This window comes from Podarcis melisellensis (assembly GCF_964234715.1).
Source record: "Podarcis melisellensis genome assembly, chromosome: 6".
NCBI lineage: Eukaryota > Metazoa > Chordata > Lepidosauria > Squamata > Lacertidae > Podarcis > Podarcis melisellensis.
In genome coordinates, this window is record NC_138538.1 from 50,915,703 (window position 1) to 50,936,477 (window position 20,775).

At 47.2% G+C, this 20,775-nt stretch overlaps 2 protein-coding genes across 6 annotated transcripts in view; one reads left to right on the forward strand and one right to left on the reverse strand.

Moving 5' to 3' along the window:
- Positions 1-5,013, forward strand: part of ZSWIM5 (zinc finger SWIM-type containing 5) — a 110,769-nt gene extending 105,756 nt beyond the window's left edge. For all 4 annotated transcript variants that reach the window (XM_081915981.1, XM_081915982.1, XM_081915983.1 and 1 more), the window contains exons 12-14: positions 1,137-1,300; positions 1,707-1,788; positions 2,576-5,013. In XM_081915981.1, coding sequence (XP_081772107.1) covers positions 1,137-1,300; positions 1,707-1,788; positions 2,576-3,438 — 1,109 coding nt within the window. In that variant the 3' untranslated portion in view covers positions 3,439-5,013. The remainder of the gene's footprint in view (positions 1-1,136; positions 1,301-1,706; positions 1,789-2,575) is intronic.
- Positions 5,014-6,750: 1,737 nt separating this feature from the next.
- UROD (uroporphyrinogen decarboxylase) lies at positions 6,751-20,764 on the reverse strand. Of its 2 annotated transcripts, none has more exons than XM_081916000.1 (10): positions 20,587-20,764; positions 17,513-17,625; positions 16,872-16,951; positions 13,008-13,070; positions 12,728-12,925; positions 11,724-11,885; positions 10,441-10,578; positions 8,199-8,299; positions 7,372-7,438; positions 6,751-7,066 (listed from the first exon to the last, which is right to left on the reverse strand). In XM_081916000.1, exons 1-10 carry the CDS (start codon positions 20,652-20,654, stop codon positions 6,902-6,904), a joined length of 1,155 nt encoding a protein of 384 aa, XP_081772126.1. In that variant the 5' UTR covers positions 20,655-20,764; the 3' UTR covers positions 6,751-6,901. The 2 variants fall into 2 exon arrangements, with proteins under 2 accessions (XP_081772126.1, XP_081772127.1); XM_081916001.1 differs by lacking the exon at positions 20,587-20,764 and adding an exon at positions 19,048-19,178.
- Between the last annotated feature and the right edge of the window lie 11 nt (positions 20,765-20,775).

Sequence of the window (20,775 nt, forward strand, 5' to 3'; positions counted from 1 at the left end):
ACTAAATTTCCATCTTTATTAGGATGTCTACGGCGTGTAGGATGAGCTCTCCTGGCTCAGACCAAATGTCTAGCATCCCGCTCCCGACCCTGGAGAGCCACCACTAGGGCTCATCCACACTTCTTCCTGTCCTACTGCTTTCCCCTGGGGAAAACCGCTCTTTAACGCTCAGTCGGAGCAAAGGGCAATTCGGGTTTTCTCTGGATTGATCTTTGCTCTGATTTAGCACTAAAGAGTGTGCTTTCCCTTGGAAAGGAGCGGTGTGAGGGAAAAACCACTTGGGACTTGTGGCTAGAAAGTGCAGGTAAAAAGGAAAACCGCTTGGACTCATGCTTTCAAGGCACTGGACAAGCAGAAGTGTGGATGAGCCCCTGGTCAGTGTAGACAATACTGAGCTAGATGGACCAATGGTCTGACTCAGTATACAGCAGAGTCCTTTGTTCCTAAGCACTCTTGTTGTTGTTCTCCGCGGGATATTTGCTTGAGTTGAGAAAGGCTGAAGTGGGTAGAACTTGGGGGTTGAGGAGGGGTCAAGTGAACGCTTAATGGAGCAGAGGCTTTGATCTGAAATTCAAGGTGTCCCTTTTATGCACACTGCATCCCAATTCTCCCCAGCAAGGCTGTGAGGAAAAGGAAGAATCCACTTTTCTGCTCTCCTCCCAGATGTTTAGGAGTGCAGTACTGTCTAGTTTTAAGGGACGCGGGTGGCGCTGTGGGTAAAACCTCAGTGCCTAGGACTTGCCAATCACATGATCGGCGGTTTGAATCCCCGCGGCGGGGTGCACTCCCGTCGTTCGGTCCCAGCGCCTGCCAACCTAGCAGTTCGAAAGCACCCCCGGGTGCAAGTAGATAAATAGGGACCGCGGGAAGGTAAACGGCGTTCCGTGTGCTGCGCTGGCTCGCCAGATGCAGCTTGTCATGCTGGCCACATGACCCGGAAGTGTCTGCGGACAGCGCTGGCTCCTGGCCTCTAGAGTGAGGTGAGCGCACAACCCTAGAGTCTGGCAAGACTGGCCAGTACGGGCAGGGGTACCTTTACCTTTACTGTCTAGTTTAATCCTGAGAATGCTGATGTCTTAGTAGGGAGTTGGCAACCTGCCAGGCAGTAGGTGAGCTCTTTCCTGTCTCCAATCCAGGGGACATGCTGCGCCTACGTACGGTTCTGGAAGCCATTCAAAAGAACATCCATTCCTCCTCTCTGATCTTTAAGCTGGCCCAGGATGCCTTCAAGATTGCCACACCTGCAGACAACAACTCGGACACAACCCTGCTCAATGTGGCACTGGAGCTGGGACTGCAGGTAAGGGAGAGAGGCGATCGCTAGGAAAAGCGGGGAACTTTCCAGGGCTATGTTTTTGAAGGGCAAGCCTCCCTTGAAGCCAGTGGTAGAGTCTGAACCTGGCTCAGAACTTGGGCATTCTTGCTGCTTTTATGGTGGACTCTTAACATGCAACTCTACCTGTTAATTAATGGACAGAATTTACAGACCACCTGAAAAGTTCAAAGCAGCTTATGTATGGTTCTCAGGTAGACTTCATCCAAGGAGCTTATGAATCCAGTTCTGCTTATTTTCTGCAGCAGAAATACATCCAGTCTTCATATCATTCTCTGGGTTATACAGGGTTATACTGATCTAGGAAAATGCAAGTCCAAGCTTTGTGACCGTCTCTGGGAAATAATCATTGCCCACCCATTTGCCATTCCAGGTAATGCGCATGACCCTATCAACCTTGAACTGGAGACGGAGGGAAATGGTGCGGTGGCTGGTGACCTGTGCTACAGAAGTGGGTTGGTATCTCTCATTCACACATCTTGCAGGGAGGGCTGCAGCCCAAAGCGAGTCTGTACATTCTGATGAGCCCATGGCAGGTCCTGCTCACACAAAGGATATGATTTAAGACAGCACTTTCAAGTGTTAAAAGCACATCTTGCTGAAATCCTCATAACAATTATGTTAGATGAGCACTGATCATCCCCATGTGAGGACTGAAAGAGAAGGGCTTGCCTGAGAACTCTTACTGAGTTTGTGGCAGAGGTAAGATTTAAATCAAGGACATCTTGAGTCACAGCTCCATGTCTTGCAGGCTACATGCATCAGCACCCAAACATCCACAAATGTAGCTGTTTCCCATGTGATAAGATCCCTGCACTAGCAAAACAACAGCAACAGATAAATGTAATTTTATACTAAGGAAGATACCATTGTGTGCAGCTTTTAAAAACATCTGGTTTTTTTGGCTAACATAAACCAGAGGCCTTCCGCCTATAACGTTAAGCCAGACACTAAGCTTCCTGTGATCATAGCAGTTTTGGTTACTGGCACAGCCCTTCATTGTGAGCCTTGCCAAATTTAGCAGTGGTGTCCAGCTTCTAGGATACAGATTAAGAGGTTAGGGTGTGGCTGATTTAGCCTGCACTTTTGTATCACTGCAGAGCCCAATGACCATAATATTTATGAACACAGTTTTGAAGCAGTCACTCGGCTCTTTTTTTGCCACTGCCACATACTCAAGTGCTCCAACATCATGCTTGCCACTTTACTATTGGTTGAAAAGCTTGTACTCCCTTCTTGCAGGTGTACGGGCCTTAGTCAGCATCCTGCAGAGCTGGTACACCCTCTTCACCCCGACTGAAGCCACCAGCATCGTAGCAGCGACAGTGATGTCCCACACAACCATCCTGCGCCTCAGCCTGGACTACCCGCAACGAGAAGAACTGGCCAGCTGTGCCCGCACGCTGGCCCTGCAGTGCGCCATGAAGGATCCCCAGAACTGCGCTCTCTCCGCCCTGACCCTCTGCGAGAAAGACCACATCGCCTTTGAGACTGCCTACCAAATTGTGATAGATGCTGCTTCCACAGGCATGACTTACTCGCAGCTCTTCACCATTGCACGGTACATGGAGCACCGTGGGTACCCTCTGCGGGCGTTCAAGCTGGCATCTCTCGCCATGACCCACCTCAACCTTGCCTATAACCAGGACACGCACCCGGCCATCAACGACGTGCTTTGGGCATGTGCGCTCAGCCACTCTCTGGGCAAGAATGAGCTGGCGGCCATCATTCCACTGGTGGTGAAGAGCGTGCATTGTGCCACGGTGCTGTCTGACATCCTGCGCCGCTGCACCATGACAGCCCCGGGCCTTGCAGGGATTCCCGGCCGCAGGAACTCTGGGAAACTGATGTCCACAGACAAAGCGCCTTTGCGCCAACTGCTGGACGCCACGATAAGCGCTTACATCAACACGACGCACTCTCGGCTCACCCACATCAGCCCACGACACTACGGGGAGTTCATAGAGTTTCTCAGCAAAGCTCGGGAGACTTTCCTCCTGGCTCAGGACGGCCACATTCAGTTTGCGCAGTTCATAGACAACCTCAAGCAGATATACAAGGGCAAGAAGAAGCTTATGCTGCTAGTGAGGGAGCGGTTTGGATGAGCTTCTGCATTAGTTAAAGAAGGAAAGAAGGAAGGAACCCTGATCCCTGTTGGTGGAATCATGCCTACTGGGCCAGACGGACTATGTTTTCCATCCAGAGAGGATTCCTGGATTATTATTATTTTGAGGAACGTAAACCAAAAGCAGCACGGCAGGAAGGGTTTGCTTCCCACCCACTCGGAAACACCTCGGCAATACCAAAAGCTAACCAGGAAAAATTGAATACCTCTTTCCCAAAGGGCATGGCGGATGGAGGCTGAAAAGCAAACCACCTCGAATGAGGCATGGTAATGCGTCGCTCAGCCTCTTGCGTTGCCACCTTAGCTCTTGGCTGGTGGCCTTGTAAGAGGTGCAGCCTGCCAAGACGGGCACATTTCACCGTTTTCTTTTTTGTGAAGATCCTTAACTGAAAAAAAACCTAACGTTAACTGTTCTCAGGGATTGCTTTACTAAAAGTAACAGAAGCATTTATGATACTGTAAATACGATAGTATATGTGTCGATTATTAAATTGTAAAGTTCTAATTATTTATAATTATTCTCTTTTTGTTTGGGGGATACTTGAAATGTGTTGTGGGCTGGGGATTTTGGTTTTGTTAAGCATATCCGAACATGAGAAAAGATGAACATTTCTCAGGTTCCCCGGCCTCCCAGCACTGTTGGTGAAGAGGGGCTGGTGGGTGGTGTCTGATGAGTAGAGAGGATGGACCAAGAGTTCATGCAGAACTACCACGACACAGCAGCCTTGGAAGAGAGGAGACCAAGGTGGAAATGGCAAAGCCCGCCATCAGGGTGCGTGGACTTGGCCCATGGGCTGCTAGCCACAGCACTTGCCCTGCCTCTGCTGGTTTATGCAGTGGTTCCAATTATGGAATACAAAGACCCCAGGAAGCCAGATTGTTGGCTGTGAAACAGTTGGGCCCATAGTGTAAATAATCGATTTTTTTGGCCTTCATCCACATGCCTATGGATAGATGCGTGCAAGAGCCGCATGCTATATGCGCGTGGGAAGATGTGTCTTTCCTTTGGCAGATGGGGAGCAGGGAACACATTTTTCTCTTGCTTATGTGTCTTTTATTTTCAACTCCATTTCTAAACTGTTGCCTTTGATGGCACCTGCAGAGTCTGGTGCCCTCTGGAGGACAGCCTTCCTGGTCCTATTTCTTGCTGCTCCACCTCCCACCACTGCTTAAGTGGATCATCTTATTTTTTAACTTCTTCCAATGAAAAATAAAGTTTGGGGGTAGGAAGCAGGAGCAACACGGCTCTTCCACTTGTCTTTGTGTTCCCCTGTTCCAGTGTGTCCTAGTTTTAAAAGGGGCAGGGAGGGAATGGGGTGGGGTGGGGCAGGGGTCGGGCTGAAGGGTAGCTTAGAAAATGTGGATTAAAATTACCTACTGTCTGACTCCAGTTTTGTTTTTCACAATACTCTATGAGAAAACTGGGCCAGGGAAACCCAGCTCACCCCAGTATTTGTTGCCATAGAAGTATCATTCTTCACGTCTGACTTATTTTATTTTGTGTACAACCTCTTGATCCAATGTTTAATAAAAAAGAAGGAAGATGTTCATACCACTTCTGTATCACTCCAGCCCTTTCTGTTGTCAGCAGTGCCAATTAAAAGGGAATAAAAAGACAGCAGTTCAAAGGCAGTTGTTGAGATGGGAGGAATGGGAGTGAATGCAACCTTCTAAACCACCAGCCTTGCATCCTTTTGGTCTGGAAAGAACCACATGTGGCTTTTGCCTCTTCCTGTACTGAGTCTCCAGTTACTTCACCAGCAAATATTTATATGTCAATACCCCCTGCCTCAGATGGAATATACTTGTTGTGCAGGAACAATCCTATAAAGAGAGTATGGATCTTTGATGTACAGTGGGATACATTGGCATAACGTCTGTGATGATCGTGGCTTAGGGCCATGAAACCTGAAAAAACCTCTGTCTCTCCCCCATCCACAATCGGAACACGGCTGTAGGTTGAAATCCTCTTTGGAGGCCCTGCTATACGTCCTGCCAACAGAAGATTTTTGTGTGTGGCAGCACTTTGGAGGAATTCCTTCTCAAAGGAGGTAAAACTAGGCCATCCCTGAGGGTGGTTCGGCAGGCAGGGAAAGCAATGTTATTGGCACTTGCTTTCCATACATGACTTAAGAGTCAGACTCTCATCCTTTCAATTTTAAGGCTTGATCTTTATTTTTTGCTAGCTGATGATGCCTTCTTTGGTTTTGTTCTTTTATCTGAACCGCTGGAGGTGGTGGGGTTATGTTAGACCTAAACAGCAGTGTAGAGAAAAACCTAACAGGTCTCAGCAAGAGCCCTGCTCCTCTCTTAGCTGCTGATGCCACCTTTACTAGCTGCAGCCTCAACACTATAGCATCCCCTTCCCAAATACCTGTTAACAAAGCAATCATTGCCTTAACCACCACAGTTCCCTCCCATGCTATTCCAGTTCTAAGAAAAGCATCCACTGGTCTGTTTACATATCACACACAAGTAACAGACTTTCTGAGGGGGCTGGTGCTGCTTGTGTCTTCTATAAACATGTTTCCTTATCATGACATGCGGCTGATAACTGTCAGATGCAACCAGGCTGAATGCTGAAGCAGACACAGTCACCACTATGGCAGCAGAGATATAGGGAAAGGAAGGCTGGGTTTCTTTACTGGAGGAACCTGCTTAGCTGTTGCTGGATAATGAACAGCAGTGAGTGAGGCGCAGTGCAGCACAGCATGTTCATATTGAGAATAAACATCACAAGAGTCTTTCCCACTTATTCCTGGGTCGCCTGTTCAGCAGCAAGGACATGGTCGCTCATCCTTCCTGAGTGGGTTGTGCATATGCAGACCTTGACTAAGCCAGAACAGCAGCACCAAAGCAGAGGAAGATTCAATCATTTAACTAAACACCATGTGCTGGATTGTTAATCCAGATGGGAAAGTGTTGTAAATACTTCATTTTGCGGTATGGTGCATGGCCATCGCTTTGTAGAGACACATGGCTATTGCTAAAGAGGGCCCCAAACTGAGCAATTGGGTGACACAAGGTACCCTAACCCACCTTCTATTGTTAAATGGCAAAAAAACTTACTCCGCTGTGGAGGACAGAGCATAAGAAAGGCCACACCTAGCCACTGGTTGGAAGGGGCAAGAAAAGGTCAATAAAAGGATCCACCTCTTTCTCAGATAAGCTTTGTAGTGTGTAGGGATAAAGCCAGGATCAAAAGCATTGGGTGCTTCAGGAAATGCCCAAGACCATACATTCTCTCCCCCTCTACAACCCACCCACCACCCCAAGCATTGTGCCATTCTGAGTGGAAAGCATTTTAATAGTGCGCTATTACAAACCCACATCCTTGTTCTTTGTATCAGTCCTAGTGACTGGCTCTCCAGCACTTGCAAACATGATCCTCTCTTGCTGCAGTCTCTTTGATGCTTTGTCCATTTTCCATCTGGCTCAAGTCTTCAGGAACATTTCTTGAGATGGCGAGAGTGCCTATGTACAGCATCCACAAAGGCCCCCACATGCTCCGGGCTCATGTCAGGATACAGGCCATGACCCAGGTTGGCAATGTAGTGCTTGGAGCCAAAGCCTTCCACCATCTTCTTCACCAGCTCCCCAATCTTCTCCTGACAAAAGCAAAGAAGAATCAGCAGGGCAAGACAGTTGAAGCAACCAACCTAGGCTAACTTATAGTGTATTGGAAGAAGGGGGAGCGGGGCGCATTTGACAGACTCAGTGCAGACAGTCCTTACAACCATTGTTTGCTAACTAAGAGCATCCTGTGGCTTTGTATGTTGGGTCCAACCTCGCCCATTACTGAAATGTGTCCCGTCCCCACCACCAACAGCTTCCCACTGAAGTAACTTGACCTTAGCCCTAAGAAATGTTCCCTGACATTTGTCTAGGGGGCTTGTGATACCTGCCTCTTTACCTTTGGTGCATAGAGGGCACATGGATCCAAATTCCCTTGTAAGGTAATGTCTTTCCCGATCCGCTGACTGCAACAGAACAAAATAAAACATCAGTACCTGCTCTGGAGGTTGAGGGGGGATACTTTGTAAGCAGCAGAGCAAGATGTAGCTCCTCATCGTCACAAGAATGTGAGATACTTACAAAATCAGATGGTTTTAAAACAAGAAGAGCAATGGTTGGAAGCCATAAGAGCTAATGATGGTTGCCTACATCTACTTGACACCTGTGTCCCAGGTGCCTCTTGGGTCTAATTCTGATGTATCTGGCTAGCCCTAGTTAGAAGGTTGTACCTAATTAAACTTATCCAGGTTGTACTTATGTTGCAAAGTCATAAAATATTGGAGTTGGAAGCCTCTAGCGAAGAAGAGCTCACTGCCCAGCTCTTCCCATTAGGACATTTCTAACAAGATTTAGCCAAAATTCTGCTTCCTTGTGGTTTCCACCCATTCCTTCTAGCCCTGCTTCCTGAAACAGTAGAGTGAAATTTACTTTGTTCCACTGACCACATGAAAACAATCAGCTCTCTGTTTCCCAACCGCTGCATGTGAGCAGGGTTTGGTTCTTCATAGTGGCAATCCAATGAAGGAGCTCCCTGCACCTATAAACTGCTGGCTCCTCTTATTTACTATCCCCAGTCCATTCTGCTTAGCCAGTAGTTGTTGTATCCACAATACTGTATGAAGCAAAATTTATGGGAAACGAAAGGATTCTAATATTGGGAAAAGCACTCTAGAAATCCTACCAACCCTCCTAACAGTCCCTATGGAAGGCCAGTCAATTTCTCACCGAGCAGCCTGGGGAGAGATGGTCCAGTCCAGGCCAATCACCTCGTAGCCACATTGTGCCAAATCCTCTAGGGCGTAATGCGCATCCTTGGCAAAGATGATCTGAGAGAGGAGACAGAAAAACAGGACAACGTGGTGGGCAGGGCTGCGTGCTTGGCACCAAAGCAAGAATGGGGAACCTGTGGCCCTCCAGACGCAGTTTGGCCGCCTTTGCCATCATCCCTGGCTGGTACTAGTGCTCCTGCAAGTTAGGAGTCCAGCAGAATCTGGAGGGCAACAGGTCTCCTCCATTGTAAGACATTCACATTCACATCCACAAACAAGCAGAGCTTTTCTTGGTGCACGATGGGAAAGGGGGGAACAGGACAACGGAGAAGTTTCTATAGGTAAGCAGATCTTTGCAGGCAGGTCTTTGACCGCTCTGGCTTGCCCAGTTGGCATTGCTTCATTACTTGGCTGCCTTCTAGTGGTGAAACAGGACTACTACAACTTTGTACTTTGCTTTTATTTTAAAAGGGGGGTTTCTCCTTAACACAGACACATCAGCCCCAAGCTAAAAGGAAAGACAGAAAACAGGGAATGGGGACAGGCAGCAGACAGACCAAGAGATACCTCCAGCCTGAAATATCTTCCATCACCGCCCCTCCTGCCATCCCAGGATTGGCTTGGAATGCAGGTGATTTTGAGGGAGGTTGTGTGGGGCAGATTCCTTTCAAGCAGTCAACAGCTTGGTATATAATCTAGGAGCACAGGAAGTTCCTTCTGCAGATTCCTTCACTTCCGGTCAATACTGCTGTTCCTGCTATCTCACAGGAACTTGAGAAGTTGCCTCATGAGACAGGTCAGACCTAGTTTGCACCATATTCCCTGACTGGCAACACCTCTCCAGGGTCTCAGATTTATTTCCTTCCTTCCTTCCTTCCTTCCTTCCTTCCTTCCTTCCTTCCTTCCTTCCTTCCTTCCTTCCTTCCTTCCTATTATTATTATTATACCTTGCCCATCTGGCTGAGTTGCCCCAACCACTCTGGATGACTTCCAACATAAAAACATAATAAAACCTTAAACCTTAAAAAGCTTCCTATACAGTACAGCAGAGCTTTCCAGACTTTTCATGTCGGTGACACGGTTTTTAGACATGCATCATTTCGTGACACAGTAATTAAGCTTTACTAGCAAACCGGAGGTTAAACTAAACCCCTTTCCAGCCCTGGCAGGAGCGTGGGGAGTGTTTGCACAGCAAACCTACACACTGCAACTGACACACTTAACGTGTCGCAACACAGTTTGGAAAGCTCTGCTATACAGGGCTGCTTTCAGATGTCTTCTGATGGTTATATAGCTACTCATCTCCTTGACATCTGATGGGAGGGCATTCCACAGAATGGGCACAGCTACGGAGAAGGCCCTCTCTGCCTGGTTCCCTGTAACTTCACTTCTCGCAGTGATGGAACCACCAGAAGACCCTCGGTGCTGAATCTCAGTGTCCAGGCTGAACAATGGGGGTAAAGATGCTCCTTCAGGTATACTGGGCAGAGGCTGTTTAGGACTTGGAAACCTGCTACCTTGTCCTTTCAATGGAAGATGCCAGGATTTGAACCTGGCACCTCCCACGTGCATATCCTGAGCTTTATCCCAGAGCTATACTCCTTCCCAGTGCAGAGGTAGGGATGTCCCAGATTATCAACTGAGTGTGTTAAGGAGTAACCTCCAGCACATGGGTGTGTACAGTACTAGTAAATAGATACCAAAAGCCAAACTTCTCCAGGATTTAGGAAAGTTCGTAGCCCACCTCAACCATTCAGTATGAGTTGGGGAAAACATTTTTTTAAGGGGGGTAGAATCTTCCTGCTCCCCAATTCTTACAGTAGGAGCCTGACTTAAGAGAAGGATACCCAGTCCTGCTCTCACCTTATCCTCTGCTCTCTTTCTGACTCTACAAGAAGTTCCTTTCAGCCTTGTGGCACCATGGTCCTCTGCTTTTAATTGTGCACAAGGCACACTAGAGGAGATGCCCATACACACACCAGTATTGCCCATCTATATGTCTTCTAGAAGGCAGCTCCCAAAGGCCTTCTGTCCTACCCTTGGTATGGACAGATGGAGCGGCCTTCCATGGCTGCTGCTTCAATATCACTATGTGGTATCTATTTTTAGGATGAACAGAAAACACCAACAGTCCTTCCAGCTCCAAGATCTGCTGATCCTAAGAATCCCGCAAGGAACCCAAGAAATTTATCTCTTACCATGGGCACCAGAGGGAGGTCGTCTTCCCGTAGCTTGCTCTTCACTCGCTTGGCAATGCAACGGATGGAGGGGAGGGCAAACTCTGCAAACTGCTCTGGCCCCAGGTGTCCTGCGTGGGACTCAAAAAGCTGTAGAGCCTGTCAAGAGAGACAGCACCAAGGAATCAGAATCCCTCTTGGCTGACATCTCTCCCTCTTAAGTGCAACTCTTCTACAAATATCAGAAAGGACTATTCATTCCCCATAGCACACAAGTGGGCCTCCTCCACTCACCCACACCCCAAGGAAAGGTTGCCCTTGGCACCAAAAAGTTTGCCCACGCCTGGCACAGAACAATGCATTTTCCCCCTAATCCAATCTCTCCTGACACAAGGCAAGCGATTCCAGTAAACAATCTCGAATTCTTCAACTGGAACCAATGCTATAATTAAACTGCCTTAGGCTGCCATCCTAAACCCCCTATTTGGAAGTAAATCACACGGGGGCGGAAGAATGCCAGTGGGGCTTAGTTCTGAGTACATATGAATAAGATCAGAGTGATAATTTACAGCCCTTATTCTCAACACCATCATCTAAAAGGTTGTGCTCTAGGAGGTTGTCACAAGCTAAGGAAATCAGCTGGAAGGCTACTTCTTCTCATGTTCCATCTGTAAGTTATGTGAATGTGTGGAGGAGGTAGGAATTGCACCAGCTGACCCCACCTCCCATGCATTCCACATAAGGCAAGAGGGAGCATCTGGTGCACAGTGCTTGTCCCCATGATTGGGAACCCTGCCATGCTCCCCAATCACACGCATAGCCCATTGTCACCTTAGTGCTGAATGAATAAAACCAGGGAGGGCTGCAGCCAGCTGGCATGATCTTGGGGAGGAGGAGAAGTTTGCTGTGATATGCAGAGTGCCATCAGGCAGCAATTTTGGCAAAGGAGGAAAGCTGTTTTCCTTTTCTTTTATTTGCAACCACGAGAGCTAAAAGCCTATTCCTAAAAACAAAGTGATTGGATTCTGTAATAAAAGGTTACATGATAAGATTATGATTAGCAGCATGGCACTACTGATTTCTTGCCGGCACCCTTTACCTTCCTAAAGTAAGCTTTCTTTCCAGATCCCATTTGTCTTAAGGGTCGTGGCTGTAGAAGACGAAGGGTATCTCAAAAGTGCCTTGGAAAATGCGTGGCAAATTTGTCCAACTTACAGCTATGCCTGAAAGCTTGTGGGCAGGAGCTGCCCAGGAGTCTACAGCTCTTCTCAAGCAGGATGATGCCACTTTCTTCTTCCACTCACCTGAGCGCCTGCAGCCACCTGCCCCACCAGGTAATCCACAATTACATCAGTCAATAACGTGAGTAGACGGTGACTGGCCTCAGGGTGCCGGTAGAGCCAGGCCTTGGCTTTGGCCATTGTGTTGGAGCCGCCACCTTCAATCATATAGGACATCAGTGTCCACTAGGAAGCAGACAACAAGCAGAAAGTGAAAGCAGGCATGAATTCAAAAGCACTTGTTCCAATGCCTCACCATGCCCAAGCCAGCTTCTGTAAGGCAAGTGGTTCTTCCAGAAACTGTGAGGCAGCTCTATTCTTCTTATTTTATTTACTATTATCATTTATTGAATTTACATACTGGCTTTCACCTGCGTATCTCAGGGCAGTTCACAACCCCTCTGGGTTCCTAAAAACCAGAAGCTGTATTTGCCTTAACTGATGCTATTCACTTCTAAAGATGTCATGCACTGCCTCTCCTGCCCCAAAACTTACACGCCCAAGCTTTGATGCTTCTACTCTTAAGTTGACTTTTGGCCAACTGTAATCAGTCAAATGCATGACAATTTTTAATGTTCACCTAAATGAAATACAACATACTTATCTTAAGGAGGTACTTGGCACACCCTTTCCAGTGTGTCTTCCCTGCCCAGCAGAGAATGCTGGAAAGAAAAGCCGCCTCTCTCAGCCACCTGCCACCCATCAGTTAGTTCCACAAATATCATCCTATGAAGTCAATGTTTGAGCAGCAGCAAGCTAAGGCAGGGAGTCGGGGACCCAACGGCCTTACTAGGAGAGAGCATGAACTATGCCAGCCTGTAAGTGACACCCCCCCCCATGACACACTCTCCTCCGCAGAGGTTGTCAAATGCTGCAGCTACAAATCCACAGTACTCAGAATCCACCTGGCCTCATGCAGCGGCACAGATGGCCAGCACACCCCAACTTTTCCCAGAGCCAACCAGCATTTTTAGGGAATGACACACAGTTTCTTTGGGAGACACCCATTTCCGAAGAACTGTATTTACCGGGGCGCCAGAGAAGCCAATCAAGGGCACCTTCCCTTCCAATTTGTGCCGGGTCAACGTGATGGCCTGGAAGACGTAGCCAAGCTCTGCTGCCACATCCACTTTCTGGCGGAGTTTCAGCAGGTCCTCGACTTCCTTCAGTGGCTCAGGGAAGGTGGGCCCCTTGCCAGGCACCATCACCACCTCCATGCCTAGCGCCTAGGAAAGCAGCAGGATGTTAAGGAATTTCTTTCTATAAGTGGTACAGTCACCGCCCCTCCCTACGTCCAGCATCTCTTACCTGGGGCACCACCAAGATGTCTGAGAAGATGATGGCAGCATCGAGAGGAAAGCGCCGTAGAGGCTGAAAGGAAGAAGAACACACAGACCTTGTAGAGGGCGCTCTGCCCCGTTTTTAAGCTAGAAATTACACGTGTGTAGAAAGAGAACCACCCTCTCATAGGAGAGAGGAAATATTTGAAAATACAAAGGCAGTAAGCCTGAAAACTCAGAATCCAGGGAAAACTGGAAGGGGGAAGGAGGGCAAGATTTCTGCTGAGGCCCAAAAGCTAGTGCACTATAGACGTAGCATATGAACACCAGAACATAGGATGCTGCCTTAGGATGCTGAATCAGAGAATAGGATATTGAATCAGACCACTAGTCCATCTAGCTCAGTGATATCTATACTAACTGGAAACTCTTCTCCAGGGGTCAGGTAGGTGTCCAGTCCTACCTGGAGATGTTGGGGATTGAACCTGGGACCGTCTGTGTGCAAGGCATGTGCTCTAACCATGTGCTACAGCCCCTCCTTCATGAAAAAAAATGCCAGGCAGTGCTGTTGCAGACATTCCAATAGGCAGCCCAAACCCTGCAGCCTAGATTTCCAGCAGACAATGATACAGTCCTGCCTGTGTACTGCACAAGATGATCTTCCGGCAGCCTGGCCTTCTTGGTCTTTGAGTCCACATCTCCCCTGATTTACCACCACTATACTATTACCAAAATATTCAAATTCAGACGGTGAGGAAGTATCACTTCCTGTAAAGGTAAAGTGGGTGTGCTGTATGTGGAGCACAGCATGGGACATGGGGAAAGGCATAAATAGGTTCCCGTACGCTGGAGGGTATGCAGGAACCCATTCCTGTCTTTCCCCGAGTCCATTTTAAGTACAGATATGTAGGGAAACGGCACTGATACACAGACTACACCAATACACAGGACAATGTTGGTTTGTGGAGCTCGTCTCTACACCCAAAAGAAAAGGAGTCTAGTATTCAAAATTGCAAAAATAAAGGAGCTATGATTATTATTTTTTTATGGCAGGAAAAGACTACAAAGATAATAAGAACCAAAACAATAATCTGTTCAAGTTGACTCAAAACCTAAATTAGTCCAAAACAGAATGAGATTAGAATGTGTAGAAAGAGAAAGTGTGTGTGTGTGTGTGTGTGTGTGTGTGTGTGTGAGAGAGAGAGAGAGAGAGAGAGAGAGAGAGAGAGAGAGAGAGAGGGAGGGAGGGAGGGAGGGAGAGACCAAGAGAGTTATGAACATTTTAAAAAAATACAGTAATGTTTACAGGTGTGCTGTCAGAGGGACAATGAACACTGAAAAACATATTGACAGGTTGTATAACGAAGTGAGGCAAAACAGAAGGAAGCACTGCATAAATGCTGTCTTTTTATTGATTTATTTTCTTTTAAAAAGAGGTGGAAGAATTCCTCAAGCAGCCAGCTGCATAGAATTTTGGGGTTTCTTTTACAACTGAACAAAAAGGAACAAACGTTATGCCATTAATAACATTTTTGAAGAGAGAAACAGTGCTGTGCGGAGGGGTGTGTTAATGAATGTTACTAAAATAGACTTAATATAAATGTTTGTAATGATGTTGCGAAAAAGAACATGGGGGGGGGAGGGAAATCAGAGACCCATGAAAGTGCCGAAAGCAGAAAAAAGGGAGGGGGTCCAAGAAGTAGACACATTATAAAAGAACAAAGGGAAAGCACGCTGCACAGATGTATGTTATTTGAGAAGGAAATGGGTCTTAGAAAACAATTGTGCATCATCTGTCTTTCAGGACATTGCCAGAGCGTATGATGTGCATTTGAAAGCACACCGAGTCCGATCAAATGCTTCCATTTTGAATTAGGCAATCTGATGCACATGTATCAATAGTCCACTCCCAGGTATTCAAAACGGTGTGTATGGGGAGCCTTGCATGTTAGCCCCCACTCCAACCTCCCCAGCCCCATGTGGAAGCTTCAGATCTTTGGAAGCTGAGCATGAAGATCTAAGAGCATTCTACTAGCCATAATGGGCGACATTCTGCCTCCATGGTCAAATGCAGCAATGCTTCTGAGTACCAGTTACAGGGAGCTGCAGGAGGGAAGAGTGCTCTTGAGCTCATGTCCCGCTCACGGGTTTCCCACAGGCATCTGGTTGGCCATCGTGAGAACAGGATGCAAGACTAGATGTGCCATTGGCACATTCTTTACGTTCTTATTCAGAGGAATGCACTTAGAAGCCTCCCTGCAGCCAGGACCTCTGCTTTATCAGGTTTCCAGTTATGGATGTTTTAAGCAAGTTCAAATGAATGCCTTCAGAATAGAGCCAACATGTAGCGACACCGGAGGAGAGACTTCATGCACACACCCTGCTACCCTTCCTGCTACATGGCACATCCAACAGAGACATTATTGCTCAGCCAAGCACTGTCTGTGCAAGGGAAAGCGTAATAGTCACAGTGGAAATATCAGTTTCCTATTAGTAGAGTTGCCAAGACTTTCGTATCTTGGTTCTCAAACTTAATCCATTCCAGAAGTCTGTTTGACTCTCAAAACAATTCGAAAACCAAGGCGTGGCTTCTGATTGGCCACAGGAGCTTCCTGCACAAGCGGAAGCCATGTCAGACGTCCAGCTTCTGAAAAACTTACTTCCGGGTTTGCAGCGTTCAGGAGCCAATTTGTTCAACAACTAAGCCGTTTGGAAACCAAGGTACCACGGCATGTTTTAGCTAGTGAGCCCTTTCTTTCGTATTTCTTTTTAAAATATTTATATTGTATTGAAAGAAACACAAAAATGCATTTATCAAAATTATAATGTTCTGTTAGTAATTTTACATTTGTGGTAATAACTTATTACTTATATACCTATCTTTCATATTTTATCACAATCCCTCTTTCATATTTCATATTTCAGGCACATTTTCATTTGTGCCTGCTGGAGTCAACACATTCATCGTGAAATGGGGTGGAATTCAGCTAAGTTGTTGCATGAGTAAAATGAGCACTTTCCCTCCCCTGCTCCCCTCAAAACTTGCTCTGGAAAATTGGGGAAACAGTCCAGATCAGGTTTAGAGGGCATGTGGACGGGAGCTAGAGGAAAGTCCCATTGTGCAAGCAGACCGTGTTCCACTTGTGAACAGCCTACTTCTCACTATCTTGAATTCCACCCATGGACACTATTGTTTTTATATTCAAGGAGCAGTGTAGAACAACATACCAAATTATTCCCTGAAGAATGCTTAGATACATCTAATGAAGAAGTCTACAATGCTTCTAAAAACTGGGGTGGTGGTGGTTTTTTAGCCTGAGAGCCACATTCCCTTCAGGGGGTTGTTCCAGGAGTCACAAGGCAGAGGCAAAGCAACAAATGTAAGCTTTCCCTTTGCACAATGAGCTAGTTTCTACACACCCCTCTCTCTCCTCCACCCAGGCAAGCAAGAAGCATTATCAGAGCTCATGACACATTCCAGCCAGACAAAAAGAAGGGTGTGAAGCAGAGACAGTCCCCAGGGACAGATAAGGCCACATTTGGTCCCTGCATCTGAGGTTCTCCACCCCTGACATAAATATATAAATTGCCCATGCAACTGAATAGCAAATGCAGCAAGGAGGACATTAAAACCCAAGTCAATAACTGCTATTTAGACGGAAGAGACAAATGAAATTGGTTAGGGAAAGGCAGATGAGATGGTGAGTCTGGGGAGCCTCTTGTAAAACTATGCTGGTGACCATCTTTTGGGAGCAAATGCCACAGTTTATACTCTGGGGTATATTCAGCTCCTGCCACAGTCTGCAGAACAGGAATAACCCTCAGTTGTAAATGGGGCAGGGAGAGAGAAATCTCCCTCCTGGAACACTTGCAGAATAAGTTCACAACACACCTGCAGAGTCAGTTCACAACACTTCTCTGGTGATCGACAGGTAGCAAAGAAATCCTGAGCTGCTCGCGTCTCTCGGAACTCTGCAAAAAAAGAAAAAAAGAAAATTGAGTGGCAGGGAGATGCCTCTCAAAAGGAATGCAACTTAACCTAGAGGAGAGATGTGGGGAACCTAAGGAGCTTCCAGATGTTGTTGGATTCCAATTTCCATAATGTTCCACTGAACATTCTGGGTGGTACTGATGGGAGTCAGATTCCAGCAACATCTGGAGGGCCATAGATTTCTTCCATCTGTGGACTAGAGGAACTGGCCCTCGGAAATGGATAAAGGCTAATTATGTCAATCACAGAGGAGTTGCAAGGAAAATAATCCAGGCACAGGACACTATCTGTCAATGCTTTTCAGAGCTGAAGTTTCTCCCAGATCCATTTTGTGGGCAGATACTAATAGGTGGATTCTTGCTTTCAGAATCCTCCAAAGGTTCTGGTCTTGAGAGCTTCTTTCCCTCTCCCTCCTACTCATTTTTAGGTAATCATACTCCTCTCTCAGAACTCAGGGCCAACCAGCAGGCCATCCCAGCCCCAAGGACAAGAAGACAAGATCCAAACATCTTTGCCCCAAACACCTCAGTCACTTCACTTACCTGGGAGGTACCTTCCTGCTTGCCTCATGCACCAAACAGGGGTGTATTCTGTCTCTTCTCCATGTGCTGCTCGGAGGAAGGTATCATTCTTCAGTTCAGGGAATTCTGTGAGACTTATCAGGGAACAGAAAACAGCCACTCATCCAAAGGCCTGGGTGAAGAGGTCTGTTTGACCATTTATCAAAAACCATCCAATATAATGTGACTCCCAGGTGAAAGAAGATTCTCCCCCTCCTCCCCCTTTCAAATATTAAACTGACGACCAGGGAAGGTAATAAGTGGCACTCACTAACTAAAACTTGGAAAAAATATTTACAGACCATTTCCTCTCTCACTACCATGTTGCTGTATTCTTTGCTGCAAGAGGGGTGCAGTCTGTTTTACTTTCTCAAACAAACTACTGCATTACAATCTGAAGGAAACCAGAGGGGAAAAGACACACAAACACCAGTCCAGTCCATGGAACTATCATGGATTAAATTATCAGTGCCAGACAGGAACAGTTATTCCCCTCTTAGCTAGTTACAAGTACAGGTTCTACATTCTATATTTATATTGGTCCCTTGGGGGACTATTTCTAATTTTATTTAACAGACATGCTGTGGACCACCTGAATGAAGTTGACAGACCACAGTTTGGGAACCCTTGCTTTACACTGTGTCATTTGGATCAGAGCTAGATTTGGGCTTAGCCCTTGCAGTGTGTTCAAAAGCCTGGTTTGCCATGGCCACATGTGCAAGCACAACTGTATGTATATTACAGTACTTCAGGAGCAGAGTCCATCAAGCCCACTGGGGCCTACGTACTTTCACGCTAGCCACAATGAGAGTAATACCTTCGTAGAAGCTGAAGTAGAGCAACCCAGGTGAAAGAAAGAATCTCACTGCAGCAAGCAATGTCTGCTTACAGCACGCAGAATCATCTCAAATGCGGGCCGGAAGGGGGAAAGAGAAAAAGAAAAAGGAGTCCCTCCTTTTTTCTCATACTCTGCGTCTTAATGTCTAATGGATAAAAGCAGTGCAAGGCAAGGTGGAAACGCTTCTTAACCCAAACTTTGCCTACTGGTGCTCCGCGGAACCGACATTGTGGCTAGCGTGAAAGTACGTAGGCCCCAGTGGGCTTGATGGACTCTGCTCCTGAAGTACTGTAATATACATACAGTTGTGCTTGCACATGTGATTCTGCGTGCTGTAAGCAGACATTGCTTGCTGCAGTGAGATTCTTTCTTTCACCTGGGTTGCTCTACTTCAGCTTCTACGAAGGTATTACTCTCATTCGGCGCAAAGCAAACAACTCGGCACCGTGTCAGCCCTGCCTGCACCGGCAACACGAGCTCAACCCCAAGTACTGCACGGGTGGACCTGCATGTCAGAAAGGACGTCAGCGGCTGAGGTGCTGCTTCCCTGCAGCAGCTGAAGACCCAGCAGCCCGGCCAAGGGAACAAGCGGCAAATGTCACTCATCCCCTGCGCGGAACCCTTGTCCCACCCCACGAACCCGCGACCGCACAATGCCTGCCCTCTCGCTTCCACTCACACGACCGGCCCGTTTTTCTCCATCCCGCCCGCGCTGCTGCGGTCGCCCTACTCCCGAGTCCTGGCGGGGAGAACAACACGCCTCTTCCTCCCCACTTCCGGGTTCCTTCCCCAGCTCCTCCGATTGGTGGCCTGTGGGATCCACCCACGGCTCCCGCGGGGCGTGGCCGGGGCAGGACTGGTATTACCGTAATGTGCGCTGTAGCACGTCTCCCCGAAAAGTTAAGAAGGGAGGCGCACAGCACACGCGCCGCCGCTTGTCTGGGGCGGTGGAGAGAGGGCAGAACCAGCACCGCGGAGCAGGGCTCGTAGACGCCCAAGTGGTGGGGCAGCAAAAACCCCTCTGGTCTATTTTGAGCATAGACATCCAACAAGTAACTGGCATTAGAATTCCTAATTAAATTAAATACAGTACAGAGAGAATTGTAACAACCCATATAGTTAATGGGCGCTAGACAAGTGTACCAAACCCTTGGGTCAAGGCAGCTATTGTGCATGCAGAAATGAATTAAAAAACAGAAATATGCATTCAGTTTCCCCACAAGTCCACTGCCCTCATGTAGCCCCCGTATTCACAGCCAAGGGGAATGATTAGGAAGCTGGGTTAGTACATCTGCTACTAGTTCTACATCCATAAAATATGTGGTATTTTCCTGTCCTAACCGATAAATGCCACTCCCTGTGCTTGGCTGATAAAAACTTTGGACCACCTCCTCCTTGAATACATTGTGCTCTTTGCTTGGAGATAAAAATTACCCTAACCACAGTGCCACATGGGACCAATAGATAAAAATGTGGGAAGGTGTTGCCGAAGGCTGCTTTGTCTGTGCCTTATTTCACATATTACTGGAGAATCCACAGCTCAGTCATGATATACCTACACTAACAGCAAACAAAATTCTCAGAGATCCAGTCCTTATGTAACCAAAGGTGCAACATATATGTGCAAGAAGGAAGTACTAGCAGGCTCAGGGAGACCCCAAGATTGGCAGAAGTACAAGCAAAAACCTCCACAACAAAATTTGCCATCAGGCCAAGCAGAAGTTTCCAGAAGCCACTTGGCTTCTTAATCCCATGCGGGTTGTGCATTTGTATTCACAGATCCTTGTATTGTAGTTTTGCTTAACAATGTTCATCAACACTGGTAAGTCTAAGAAGCAATATGAATCCAGATCATCATACAACATTAATGATGAGGGAGACAGACAAGACAGATGTGAGAAACAGTGTTAGGTCCTTCTGGGAGAGAAGATACAGAAGTCAAAGTGTTAAGATTGTACCAAGCAGAGCTACCACTAGATAATTGGGCACCTCCAAAGAACAGTGACATCTAAAGAGCACAACTCAGCAACAGGGAACATGTTAAAATGCCTTAAGAACCTGGGGGTCGCCAAACTCACATCAGCCAAGGCTGGTATAGCTAATGATCAGGGATGATGGGAGTTGTGATCCAGGCCAGCAAGGTTTGGAAGGCCGCAGGTCCCCTATCCCTAGTTTAAGGCCACTCTTTATATTACTACTAGTGTCAATTCTCTGGCACATGATCAGAGATCCTTCCGCCTGCCCTGTGTTTGTTTTCGAAACGCGACCTTTTATGATATGCCTCATCGCCAGCCATTCACATGAGCCCAAGAACTGAAGTGAAACGCAGTCAGAGATCTTGCGCGTCGACCTGCCTTGGCCACTTTCACCTTAGGCCTAAACCTCCCTCGCGGGGTGCGGGGCTTGC